Source organism: Labeo rohita, chromosome 18 (genome assembly GCF_022985175.1).
Source record: "Labeo rohita strain BAU-BD-2019 chromosome 18, IGBB_LRoh.1.0, whole genome shotgun sequence".
Lineage (NCBI taxonomy): Eukaryota > Metazoa > Chordata > Actinopteri > Cypriniformes > Cyprinidae > Labeo > Labeo rohita.
Genome location: NC_066886.1, coordinates 4231331 through 4246191, shown reverse-complemented (window position 1 = coordinate 4246191; position 14861 = coordinate 4231331). Strand labels below are relative to the sequence as shown.

At 32.1% G+C, this 14861-nt stretch overlaps 1 protein-coding gene across 1 annotated transcript in view; it reads right to left on the bottom strand.

Annotated features, from left to right (window-relative positions):
- The window catches only part of glg1b (golgi glycoprotein 1b), a 62116-nt gene that overhangs the window by 27156 nt on the left and 20099 nt on the right, over nucleotides 1-14861 (bottom strand). The window contains exons 2-9 of the mRNA XM_051134797.1: nucleotides 10504-10533; nucleotides 9259-9345; nucleotides 6100-6315; nucleotides 3624-3827; nucleotides 3263-3334; nucleotides 2889-3075; nucleotides 1397-1611; nucleotides 929-1050 (exon numbers count right to left, since the gene is read on the bottom strand). Of these exons, the coding sequence (XP_050990754.1) occupies nucleotides 929-1050; nucleotides 1397-1611; nucleotides 2889-3075; nucleotides 3263-3334; nucleotides 3624-3827; nucleotides 6100-6315; nucleotides 9259-9345; nucleotides 10504-10533 (1133 nt within the window). The remainder of the gene's footprint in view (nucleotides 1-928; nucleotides 1051-1396; nucleotides 1612-2888; nucleotides 3076-3262; nucleotides 3335-3623; nucleotides 3828-6099; nucleotides 6316-9258; nucleotides 9346-10503; nucleotides 10534-14861) is intronic.

Below are 14861 nucleotides of genomic sequence, written 5' to 3'. Positions count from 1 at the left end.
AATAAATGAAAATGAAAAAAAACAAAAAAAAACAACCAATCAGAAATGTAATAAATTTTAAAAAATTACTTGAATCTACAACTGTATTTAACCATTTATTTTTAACTATTCATTTAATCAATACCTTCTTGAGTCTCTTCCGATGAAGGACCTTTTCTTTCTATTTTATTTTAGATATATGACATGAATTAGAGCTAATAAATTAAATAAAAAATAAAAAACTAAATAGATCAGAAAAAACAATTTAGTAAATAAAACTTAAAGCTCAAAATGAAATAAATAAAAACTAGACAAATAAGAAAAACAATTTAATAAATAAAACTTAAAACAAATCAAATAAATCAAATAAAAATAAACAAACAAACAAAATCCATTTTCTGAGCCTCTTCCAATGCAGGACTATTTTTAATATTTTATTTGACAAATATTATAAAATAAATGACAAACAAAAAATGTATGAAAAATAACCAATTATATTTTAAATTAAATATCATAAAAAAAATTAAATAATATTAAAAAATGAAAAAAAAATCTCTTTGTTTTCTTTACATATTACATATTTCCACTATGCAAACTTGACTGAGTCTACAGCCTAAATGCCTGTTCATCTTTCTTCCTCTTAGGAAAAGCTAGTGACACATTTACACTCCACGCACACTTAATTGGATTTGACTCTCTCCTCTAAATCCACTGCAGCTTTATATGGTGCCTGTGAGAGAAAGTCAGTATTGATGCTTTAAACAAAGCACTAAGTCCAGAGGAATAATCTCCACAGGTATGTTATCTCACCCAAATAAATCCTGTGCCAGACTACAGTTACCTACTGCTTAGTAGTTCCCTGGAGTCTTAAACATTAATGATAGAGTAAAATACAATGCAGTCACTGAAGCTTTCATGCAGGTATTAGCACTATATTGCCATGACTCACATAGGGTCTCCACTGCGGATGTGTTTGCAGGCCGTCTGGATCACAGACTCACAAGCTTCGTTCAAAGCACGATCAATCCGGTAATCAGCGCCGGGGTCTGCCGACTGGATGAGGGTCTGGAGCTACGAGAGACAATTAATTCATAATACTTTATCAGGAGATGAATAAGCCATAGCTGAAAATGTTTCTATGCCAGAGCAGCAAATCAGCATATTAGAATGATTTCTGAAGAATCGTGTGACACTGAAAATTCCGAAAAATGTATACAAATTCCACTTTGTATCACTGGAACAAAACTACATTTTAAAATATATTCAAATAGAAAACAGTTCCTTTAAAGTGTAGTAATATTTCACAATATTACTGTTGATCAAATAAATGCAGTACAGAAACTTGAACATATTTTTAAAAAGTCTAAACTACAATTAAACATCCAATACACTTTCCCACAATCCCAATGGTTCTTACTGCTGTCTGACAGAGGTTGTCCACCGCGCCCTTGTCCCCGCGGGCGACTCTCATGAGGCAGTGGAGGGTTCGTCCCTTGCGATGCAGTCCTGAGCAGTGCGCCTCGATCTCTCCTCGACAATGCAACACAATCTCAGGGCTCAGAGAGAAATCCTCCATTAGCATGCGTCTGTAGTCCAGCATCTCACCCTGACAGTCTCCGGTCACCGTACGGCCTGAGATGACAGCGGTAAAACCCACGGGAAGAAACATAACAATGAACAAACTTATTAGGTTGCAGCAAATCAATAAACAGGCCTGAAGAGAGGAACATGCATGAATGAAAGCAAAGACTATGGCTAGAACAGAACACCAGTGAGTTATTTACTGCACAGATTATACAGTATACATATAAAATGCAGAATTAAATATCAAATATCAAACAACATAGAAATGATTATAGTATTATTATAAATTATTATTATAAATTATTATAGGATATTGACCCACAACCGATATTGTACTATTCTAAATGTAAATATGATTTATAATCATTATAATAGCATAAATAATAATAATAATAATAATAATAAAAAAAAAGTAATAAAAGAAAACATGAAAAACATAATAATAATAATAACAATAATAATAATAAAAGTAAAATAAAAAATTAACATGCACAATAAAATACAATATCAAACAATACTGAAAAGCAAAACATTAAATTAGCGGACATGGCACTATTCTAAATGCAAATCTGAGTAATAATCATACAATAATAATAACAACATGTACAATAATTATAATGAAAAAAATACCATGCACAATTAAATATCTAATATAAAATTAAACATCTAATATGATATTATTAGAAAAAAATACCATGCACATTAAAAAAATATATATTATTTGCAATTAAATGCAATTAAATATCTATTAGGAAATTAAATATTTAATATGTTCATAACATGAATAATAATAATAATAATAATAATAATAAAATAAAATAAAAAAAAAAAAAATAACATGCACAACGAAATATCCAATATCAAACGATACTGAAAAGCAAAAAATAAAATCTTATACTGTCCTATTTAAAATGTAAATATTATTAATAATCATATGATGATGATAATAATAATAATAATAATAATAATAATTATAATGAGTAAAAATCAAAGTAGAACTAAAAAAAAATATATAAGGCACAATTAAATATCTAATATCAATCAATACTGAAAAATAAAAATAAAGATGAAGAATAGAAATAAAATAAAGATTTTTTTATAGGTACTAATCTAAATGTAAAAATGAATAATAATTATGACAATAACATGAATAATTAATAATAATAATAATAATAATAATAATAATGAGTAATATTTAATTTTGAATTAAAAATAAACATGCACAATTAAATCAGTTAAAATAAAAAACAAACCAACCAAAAACAGATAGTATTGGTCAATATCAGACTACAATTGTAGTATGACAATGAATGATGTTGACAGACCTCTGTGAACAGCAGACTCCAGACAGAGGAGGAGGTAGGAGAGTCTGGCCTCTCGGGCGCGGGGCATGCTGGTGTCCGGGTTACACCGGTATTTGCGTAGGTCAGCCTTACAGGCCTTTGCGAGGGAGTAACTCACTTTGTAATCTTGAGCAATGAGCTTTTGCCGAGTGGTCAGGGCGTTTCTGCACTGTGGACAGAGATGCTTATTAAGTACACAGACGCTTAGACAGGACAAACACAGACACTAAACTGACCACCAACATTCCTGTGGCTTCTTCTGGACACTTCCCTTCCACACTGACATTTTATGCACATATTGTTGCACGAGTTAGGAGAAACAATTCAATATATCTGTAACTTTAGATGCACCGCACCTTTTCTGACATTGCTTCCTCAAATTTATGGTTGAACAGGCATTTGTACACTCTGCCCTCTCCCACCTGAGTCTGCAAACAAAGAAAAAAAATACATTAATAAAATGTTAAGCACTGACAGGTCAAATCAGGTCAACTGGGAGATATTCGACGCTTCATGTTCGCACATCTAATATTCGTACATCAACACATCGGCCCACGTCTCTTCCTACGCAAAGCAGCTGTGTGATTTAATCCTGTCATTCTGACTCACAGCACATGAGAGGCAGATGTCAATCATGCCCTTTAATGCCACAGGACCAGTAAAGTACATACTTGCAGTGAGTAGTAGAAGTATGCAAATTAGGCTGCTGACACATACGTTTTCACAAAATCGCTCCCGGTCGTCTCGGCAGGAGAAATAGAGGTAGCGGTCGAGGTGGAAATCGTCTGCTGACAGTTCGGCCACTCTCATGATGGCCTTTTTGCACTCGTCTTTGATTTGGTGAGCCTTATCCTGCTGCTCTGCCTCTCTGACCAGAGCCCTCTCCAGACACGCAATCACCTCACCTTGAGAATGTAGGTCCTAAACCGGAAAAAAAAAGAAAGATGACTAAACATTTGGCCTTGGGACTCAGGACAGCTTGGCTTATTTTGAGACAGCTGAAGGGATAAAAGGGAGAAATGAAAAATGAATCATAGAGTAAAAATGTAAAATAGGCAGATATTTTAAAAAGAATGTGAAAACACAATAGATGATGCTTTTGATTACATGACAAAAGAAGAAATTCTTTAAAAAAATGTTTTGTTTTTTTTTTTTTTTTAATGTTTTAAATTTTATTATGGCCTTTTTGGCTTTGTTATAAGAAAAACAAAAAAGAACAGTATTTTTATTATTATTATGATTATTACTATTATTTAGAATTTTAATAAAATATTTGGATAAAATATTTCAATATGTCATTAATAATATGTTTTATATTTTTATGGTTTCAGTTTTAATTCTAATTTAAGTTGTAGTAATGTTGTATGCTTTTGTTATTTTTTATTAGTTTTTGTTTTTTAACAGTTCTATCTAGAAATTCTTTGACTTATTTTAATTTTAGTTTTAGTAATTTTAGTACTTAAAAATAATTTCAGCTAGTTGGCAATATTTCTATTATTTCTAATTTTACAAGTTTTTCCAATTGCAAGTTTTGAATGTTTTTATTTATTTTTTTAATTTTTTATTTATTTAGCTTTATATCAAACTAATAGTTTAATTTAATAACAATATAACAACACTGGGTGATTGAGGATAAATAAATAAATAAATAAAATGAACGCTTAAACAATAAAAAATAAAATCTTCAGCATTTGTCTATAATCAATATGGTACTAATTAAAATGTTATTATGAATAGTAATCTGAATAGTATGAATAGTAATAATGATAAATAAAGAAAACAGTAATAAAAAAATAGTGATAATGAATAGTAATAAAATAGAATACAAAAAAATGCACAATTAAATATTCAATATCAAACAATGCTTAAAAAAAAAAAAAAAAAAAAAAAAAACTAAACTAAATTGTTAATATTGGCCCATAACAAAATTGTACTATTCTAAATGTAAATATGAATTATCATCATATGATAATAACATATATAATAATAAATAATAATCAAAATAAAATAAAAAAATTGACATGCACAATGAAATAAATGAAATATCCAAAATCAAACAATATAATATCTTTAATATTAGTGGGTAACTAATACGGTACTAATTTAACTGCAGATACGAATAATAATCATATGATGATAATAATAATAATAATAATATTAATGAGTAAAAAGTAGAAAAAAATTAACATGCACAATTAAATATACAATATCAAATAATACTGAAAAATATTGCAATATTCTATCTGAATTTAATTTTTTTTTAAGTTAAAGCTAAAATAAAAAATAAATAATGAAAAACTTTATTTTAAACAAATATTTTTATTTTAAAATAATATAACAACACTGGGAGAGTGAGGGAAATAAACAAAATAAAATAAACAAATTAATAAAAAAATAAATATGAAGTTATGAAATGCATCAAAACAAAGCAAAATAAAAAGTAAATAATTAAAAAACAAACAAACAAAAAAAAAAAAAAGTAAAAAATATTTTTTTAACATTCTCAAAACTCAAAAAAAAAAAAAAAAAAAAAAAAATGTAGCCAATTTTAGATGACTGGCACATGAATTTAAGTGACAGTTGTGCGTTTAACAACTAACGCTTCCTGAGGTCCGAGAGAAAACATCATCCAAGGCAACTGTAAACAAATAACTCTGTAAAATAGCGTTGACAATGATATTTAAATGCACACTTGCAGTAATTTAGTGTCAGAATTTAAGGCATGCAACTTAATGACAAAATAACTATTGATATTTAAAGGCACTACAGAGTAGTAGCTGTCAGTTACTCATATTATTGCATCTAATTACTGCATAGCCCGTGATCTAAAAGACGCGCAAACCCACTATGCAGCTAAATATGTTCGTCGATCCTCACTTCCCATCTTGCATGTGTGGCAGTCTGAGCTTATTTAGGCTATTTTAAGTCAATGAGCAGACAAGTCTAAAGTTAACTTATTTCATTTCGTAGAGTGCACCCGGGGGAACGAGGCGAGTGCGGTGAACGGGTGCCCGTGTTCCAGCACGCCTGGAGGAATGTGGACATTTTGGGAATGGAGGAGTCACTACATCACAGCGCCATCTGGTACCAGGCCAAAATCCTATGGTTTCCCAAAGGGATATTCTAGAGCTTTGCGGTTTCAAATGGGCAAGGAGTCAAAGCGTTCACAGCTATTATTGGAACGCGAGCTTACTTTTTCTCCAACTGTGATGCTTCCACACTGCAGGGTGTTGATGTCTTCTCTGCATTTATCCATAAAGCCGCATATGAGCCGGTAGTCGCTGAAGATGATGCTGGTCATTTTTGTGATATACTGATGACACTGGCGTTCTGTGACGTTGGCGCGGTGGTCCACCAGGCAGGACATCAGAAAGCCTTTCCCCCGCTCCTCATCTGCACATTCTTTCAGCTGAGAAACAGATTAAGACTCTTTTCATTATCCGTGAGATGGAGCAGTCAAGGATCAGTGCTACAGACATGAAGAATTTATATTTCTTATTTAATATCAAGTCAATTTCACTAACGGTAATTAAATTGTGTGTTCAACCACAAATGTGCATCAAAACACACACACACATACTTGTGAAGAGGTTAGTAAGAAACTTTTGTCTATTGAGATTCATTTTAATTACATTACAGCAGCTCAGAGTGCAGTCAAACATAAAATCACACTGCATTACAAATGTAAGCGTTGGTTCCTCTGCATTAAAATTAGGGCTGCAGGATATGGGGGGAAAAGTATATTGCATTGTATATTCACATTACAAAATACAGGGATTTTCACCAATATATACATTTTTTGATTAATCGCTCTAAAATTATTTTTTCGGAGCGTGTATAGAAAATAATATTATGAAAAAAAATTCTGAAATGTAAACTTTGATGGTGAACCCTCTTTTTAGGGTTCAAAGATTTAGAAAAAAACCCAACTCAAACCTTTTTAGTGACCATAAAGTAAACAGAGTTTTACAGGCAATTTTCTCTCGAGTTTTCATAGGCCACATTCCCACTGCTTTTGACCAATTCAAATGAGACTATAAAATAATATTTTTTTTATTGTGCTGATTAATTCGTATTAAAAAACTAAAAATATATATTTTAAAATCACTATTTTATTCTAAAATAAAAAGGATTTGATAAAAATGATTTCCAAAAAATACTGAATTAAATGCATCTTTAATGTTTAACCCATCAAGCTTTTATTGTTTGCTGCCAAATATCTGTATTTGTATCTGTACATTTCAAAATGAAGTTACACGATAATATCATAATTGTTGTTTAAACGTTATGCGTTTTGACGTTATCAAGTAAATCGCAAAAACCAAACAAAAACACGTTCATGTATACACAGAGATGTAAATTAGACTCAGAAATAATGGGGTAAAAATGCCCTGTATGACTTTTATATGATTAATATCAGTTAATATCACACAAAGAGTGACATTTTTCTTGAAATATCAGCATGACTGCAAATGTCATATTGATTTGATGAACAGCTCAATAAACAAGAAGTTAAAGAAGTTCATTTCCAGAACAAAAATTTACAGATAATTTACCCCCTTGTCATCCAAGATGTTCATGTCTTTCTTTCTTCAGTTGTGAAGAAATTGTTGTTGTTGTTGTTGTTTTTTAGGAAAACATTTCAGAATTTCTCTTCATATACTGGGCTTCTATGGTGCCCCTGAGAACTTCCAAAATGCAGTTTAACACAGATTCAAAAGGCTCTAAATGATCCCAGCCGAGGAAGAAGGGTCTAATCTAGCGAAACAAATGGTTATTTTCTAAAAAAATTGACAATTTATACACTTTTCAACCTCAAATGCTTGTTTTGTCTAGCTCTAGGTCAACTCTGTCCTGAGTCAAAAAACTCCCATTTCATACATCGCTGCAGAAGTACCAACCCGGCGTTTACAAAGTGAATGTGCAAAGAAGATCAAACACCCTTTACAAACAAAGGTAAAACTGCGAAGTAGGACGATTTTGAAGTTGGAGAAGAAAATCAGATTTTGGAAGTTTGAACTCGGGGGCACCACTAAAGTCCACCATATGGAGAACATTCCTGAAATGTTTTCCTCAAAAAACATAATTTCTCTATGACTGCAGAAAGAAAGACATAAACATCTTGGATGACACAGGGGGTAAGTAAATTATCTGTAACACACCAGTTGCTATTTTTCATCAATGAAAATAGTTTCAAACAAAGCCACAGCAGAACTGTTTTGCATCTCTGAGGAACAAATAAAGATGTTTTGTTACTAAATGAATTAGCTGTTTAAACGAATCGGTTGAATGAATGATTCAATGACTCACTCATGCAGTGATCTGCACCATGTACTGATGATTTAAATTTTTTATTCAAAGTATATTTTCCCTTTTCCCCCCAAATATCAGTATTTAACATATTTTGTTTTGTTTTAAACATTAAGACATTATTTATGCATTTGTAACTGCACGTTAAATGCATTAATGTACTGTGTAAATGCATCTGAATGCCACTTCACATGCAGAATCTGTCACATTTGCATTGCAAACACAAATTTATAGTGTCATAGTGTCTTCCTATTTGTATTTATTCCATTAAATTTAAGAATAGACCAATTTGGAGTAGACGTCACAGTTACGTCACGTGCAGCTGCGCGCGCATTGTGGTGGCAGAAAAACACAGGTAACAAGTGGAGGAAAACAGGTAAAATCCATGGAAGGAGAAAAGAGAATGACGAGTTGATTTTTTCTTATTGGAATTGTGAGATATAATCTCACAATTGTGGAAATAAAGTCAGAATTCCATTAATATTCCATGGCTTCCATAGACTGTTCCGCCCACAAAAAACATCATCACTGTTTGCAAACACCGAATTGGCCTATTTGACACAATAGATGATGCATACATTTATCATTATCGAAAACATATTGATATGACTTTTTTTTGTGATTATCACACACCCATCAAATTTTACTAAATAAATGTATTTTTAAAGTTTAAACCCTACTACTTGCTACCAAATAAATACAGACTTTGTATCTGTGTGTGGCGGGGTCTTCATTTACACGTGCACGACTCATGATAACAGTGTTTCAGTATATCAATTCACAGTAAATGAACCAAGCCACTCCGAATCACTTAAATAAACACTGGATCATAAACTGAAATCACTTTAACTTCTATATTTAATACATTACACCACAAGGCCATATTGCAATATCAACTATATTTTGGTAATCCATCCAGCCCTTATTGAAATCACAACACATTTACATACACAGAAGTTGAAAGCCTGATTAAATTGTTGGGGAATTAAAGAGCAAAGGATCAAGAGTAAATAAATTCAGCCAAACAACAGCAGAAACTGACCTCTAACATGGTGCTCGTACACACTTCCAGCGCCACGGACTCAAACTTGGGATCTGTGGTCAAATTCAACTTGTAGTTCCACAACAGCTGATAAAAAGAAAGGCAATGTTATTTAGAAATATGAAACATTAGAAACATGTGACTTTGATGTTAAAAGTGTGATCTTTTAAATGAATCTTCTGATTCAGTTCACAGGTATGAATGATTCATTTATGAATCAGACTGGTTCTACTCATAGTAGTGAATGATTATAAGTAAATAAAGATGTAATTTTTCACACAAAGCTATTGTATGAAATAGAGCAGACATGTCGTATGCATGACTTTTATGATGCACTGCATCCCTACTGAAGCTTGAAGGCTTCAGATTCCATTGGTTATAACTGCATTGGAAATATTAGCAGTCTTCAGTTTTGTGTTTCTGCATGAAAAAAAGTAAATAATGACAGATCTTAATTTTCAAGTGAACTATTCTTTCAATCAGTGCTTTCAAAGAGCCTTGAGTTTTGCTGAGTCATGAAGTTAACCAAGGTCAAGCCTGGCAATGCAGTTAAAAAGATGTAATGCTTTGTTCGTTTTATGGTTTGAGCTCAACAGAAAGAATAGAAAGTAACCAATTTCAGTTCAGAGAGAAAAATGAAACTTTCTCTTTGAAACAAAAAGATGTCAGTTGAGGTAAATGGCCTTGTAGTTACTGTATCACGCTCCACAGCTCAAAACCCCTCTGTAATATTAACAATGACACTAACTAAAAGTGCTGATAAATGTATGTTTCAAAAATGGCAGAGTAATTTCTTTATCTTAATTATTGCTCAACTACGAGTCTTGCGTAATAAGACGGGCGACTCAGGCTTGAATCACATGCCTACATTTTCCTCGTGTCTGATTTGTGGACCAAGTCTCGTGCTGCGGCCTTAATGAGTACATCAAAGTCACAAATGTTAGAGAAGGAGATCAGAAACAGATACCTCTCTAGGGACGCTACCAAATTAATTGCAGGCTGCAGCCATCATTAGATGGTGATTAGGCCATTATTCTTCTGAAATGACTTGCTGATGCTACTGGTCTCTCTAAATCCTACTGACGCATTCTCTCGTAAACCTACAAAGAACCGGTCTGAAAAAATGAAGTGTGCCACAGAGGGTCTTGTAAACAGGGAACAACACCCTAAAAGATGTGCAGAGCTGTGAAGACGATGAATCATGCTGATGATTATTATTTAAGGCAGGCTTTTCTGAGTACTTACATGGTTGCAGTCTGAAGCAATCTCTGTGTCCTGTAAAAGAGAGAGAGAGAGGGAATTTAGTCTTTTAATTTTCCCTTTGTTTCCTTCTGCTTGTTAATTCTGTATGACCTCCAATACTGAAGTTTACGCTCTGAGAATTGTAATCATTATTCGTGACAATAAAGCTTTACTGCTGGCAGTAAATGGAGGTAAAAACAACAACAACACAAATATACAAATATAATCATAAAATGAATAATAAAATTAAATAATTAAATGGTCCAATATCAACAAATACTGACACATTTTTAAAATACCAAATGAAAAAAAAAAATAGATTTTTTCCCACATAAAATAAACAAATTGTCCAATTTCAACAAATACCAAATACCAAATAAAAAAAATAGATACATTTTTTCCCACAGAAAATAAAATAAATAAAATTGTCCAATTTCAACAAATACTGACACGTTTAAAACCCCAAATTTATAAAATAGATAGATAAAATAAAATAAAATAATCAAATTGTCCAATATCAACAAATATTGACACGTTATTAAATTACCAAATTATTAAATTACCAAATTAAAAAAATAGATTGTTTTTTTCCAATTTCAACAAATACTGACACATTTTTAAAATACCAAATTAAAAAAACAGATAGATTTTTTTACTAATAAAATAAAATAATTAAATTGTTCAATAACAAGTTCAAATAAATAGATTTTTTCCCACATAAAATAAAATTAAAATTAAACTAATTTTTTTTTTTCTAATATCAACAAATACTGACACATTTTTAAAATACCAATTAATAAAATAGATCATTTTTTTCCGAAATAAAATAAAATAATCAAATTGTCCAATTTCAACAAATACTGACAAATTTTTGAAATACTAAATAAAAAACAGATATTTTTAAAAATAATTTAATTGTTTAATATCAACACTCATACATTTTTTAAAATACCAAATTATTAAAATAGACTTTTTTTTTAATTCAAATAAAATAAAATAAAATAAAATAAAATAAAATAAAATAAAATAAAAGGCACAATCCAATGCATTTTCCAATATCAATACTTACACATTTTGTAAAATTTATGAAATATAATAGGTTGACTTTATTTACAAATATTTTAATAACAAATGTAAAAAAAAAAAAAAAAAAAAAAAAAATAGGAGAAATGACAATCCAACACATTGTCCAAAATCAACAAATACTAATACATTTTTACATCCCAAATGTATGATTTTGTTCTCAAATATAATAAAAACATAAAAACAGATTAAACAAACAAAAACATTTTGGTTGTATTCCTCAGCATTACATCATTTGTTAGCAAAGACATTTGTTTTACAAATAAAATAAGTAAACAAAATCACACAAATACCAAAAAAAACAGCATCAGAAACAGAAGTTAAACAGTTAAAGCTGCTGTTTTGTGTATATAGGGTTGGGTATCGTTTGGGGTTTTTTCGATACCGGTGCCAAATCGATACTTTTAAAACGGTACCGGTGCCAAAACGGTGCCTGAACCGATACTTTTAAAAAAGCCACAAAGTGGTGGATGACACAAGAATATATTTTTATTGGACAAAAAAGTTCTTTAAATTGAACAATGTATTAAAAGTAAAAAAAAAAAAAAAAGTAGTACTATACATTATTAAGTCAATGCAAAACACAACAACAATAAAACCTAAACCACCTAACCCAACTACAATAATTTAACAGCTTAAAATTTCAGCAATTCTTTTGCAGAAATATGACTATATGTGATGAGATCTGGGAAAACCCATCGGATGTCACGGTGGGACGTTTTCAGGAAATTCGTTTTTCATTAAATTATTATTCTATAACATCTTGTCTATCATTTCTGAAAATATCTCTTCGAAATTCACTTGTTTAGTGCAGAAAAATAGACATTTATTGCAGCAAGCAGAAATGACTGTCTTTCTCCTATGTTAAGAACGCGCTGCGGAGGTGCTTTCCCTTCCCTGGTGAAAAACAGCATATGCTGGTAGGTATGTTTTGGTGCTGGAAAGCTGGTTAGGTAGGTTTTGATGCTGGTTTAAGCTGGTCCTTTGCTGGTTCATGCTGGTCCTTGGCCAGCAACATGACCAGCAAAAACCAGCAAAGGACCAGCATAAACCAGCTATGGACCAGCTTTTAACACCACAAAACCAGTAAACCTATCAAAATAAACCACGTAACATATTTAGTAAAGGCGTATCAGTTCACATTCTCCATCAGTCCTGTGTAAAGTACGGCAAGCAAAGTTATTTATTTATTTATGTATTTATTTATTTATTTTAATATCGTGAGATGGCGGAGCACAACAACGCCGTGTAAAGTACTGCAGCTGCTCACTTAACCGATCTTACTCGTCTCAATCTGCTCAGTTTTGGTGATGTCAGTGCCCTAAATGATGTTACGGGCTATTTCACATCCAGAGATGAAGGATCGGATGATGAAGTTACTAAAGAGGAGTCCGATGACAGTCTGTTTTATCACAGTGCACGAACAGTTGCCCTGCGCTCGCTTTTACTACAAGGTGCTGCATTATTTACTAAACATAAAATGGGTGATCAGCGGAAAACAAACGTTAGTCTGTTTGTCTAATGATGCAGTAGCGCTGCTAACTTGACAGACAGCCCTCGTTAAACCCGTAAAGTGAAAGTGAAAGCCGTCTCACTTTAAAGCCGTTTTTCTCAAAATCCCAATCCTGAAAATCATCGCTATCAGCCAACCTAAGATAGCCATAACGTAGGTTATGTAAAAAATAAAAGTTTTGGAAAGGGGCCTGAACTCAGCTTTCATATGGTGTCAAAACCTAAAAAAGGTAACATTTCACCATGTGTTGGGTTTTCCTAGATCGCATCACATATTTGCCGTCTCTGGCAAAATACGCCACCTCTCCAGCTGATGTCTGCAAACTGTCAAACACGGTGCATTCCTCTGCTTTCAACTTTATTTCACATACCATCAAATGTTTCATTAGGTTTGACACGTTTTCCCCTTCACACGCAACTGCTGTAAAACATTTGCTGCACGTCGCAGTGTCTGAATCATTTCTCGTGAAATATAGCCACACTTTAGAATGTTTAGTTTTTGGCATTTTAAGTTAGACGCGTTTAATGTCGCTAGCTAAGCTAACGGCAAACCACCTGCTGCAGTCAGAGCAAGTGTAACGATAGCTGCAGCATTCACGCGCTTCTCGGATGGTCTCATTTCCAGACGATTTGTGCTTTTAATTCGAAATGTGAAAATGGATAGTAACTACAAAGATGTCTTGGATTTCTATCATCAAATCTTTCCGATGTTCACGTGAGTTTTCTCATTCAGTAAATACATTTCGATCATGCATTTTGATGAATCAATGATTCTACATCCGTGTCATAGCACCAGAAGACAAATATTTTAATCGACAGTTCAGACATTTAAGTGGCACCGAAATGAGGCACCGAAATTCTCGTTCTGATTCGGTCCGGTACATACCGGTCACATGGGTACCGGTGCCGTATTGGCACCGGGTTTCGGTACCCAACCCTATGTGTATATGGAATTACAGTTCCTATCGTACTGAAACTCACAATACAGTATCAGCTACAACACACAATAAAGTCTCTTAATAATTCAAGCAGATAAACAAAATGCCTTAGGACCTTCCTCAATGCTCATCTTTTCAACAGCCTGTCTGTTTCTTCTCATTCTGGCTGGGTTAGACCACTGACTGCTAACTGTCAATAAGCACAGTCTCTAACTCAGCACAGTAAACAACTGCTGAGTGACTCATAGAGCATGAAAATGCAATTAGCAATTGTCAGGGGACCACAACAACATAGTCAAACAGGCAAAAATCAATGTGCATTCACATACAACAGCCTGACAATGGCTTGACGATAATGTATCATCCTTCAGCTGCCCTTGATAAGACGAAGATCAAAGCTAAGAAATTTTGCTAGCGTAAACACAAAACGACGTGTTTAATGTTATAAAGTTGGTGAAGATTAGAATAAACGCATTTTAAAAACCCTCGACTGAAACTGATCTTACAGAGCAAAAATATTTTAAGCAAAGATGCCAGATGCAAAGATTGATGAGTATGTGGTCCTGGATTTAAATGGGATGCATAAGCTGACATTTAAAAAGCATCTTAAGAAACAACATCACAGTGAATCATGCAAACCCTGTCAAAAATGGGTATAAATTCATATTTCTTTCCAATTTTAAAAGAAACAAATAAAGACATACATATCATAAAAATAAATGTAAATAAACATAATAAATTAAATAAAAATAAAGTAAAAAATAAACTATTTTAATTTATTTAAAAATAAATAAATAAATAAAAAAGTAAGTAAAATAACAATAAAAG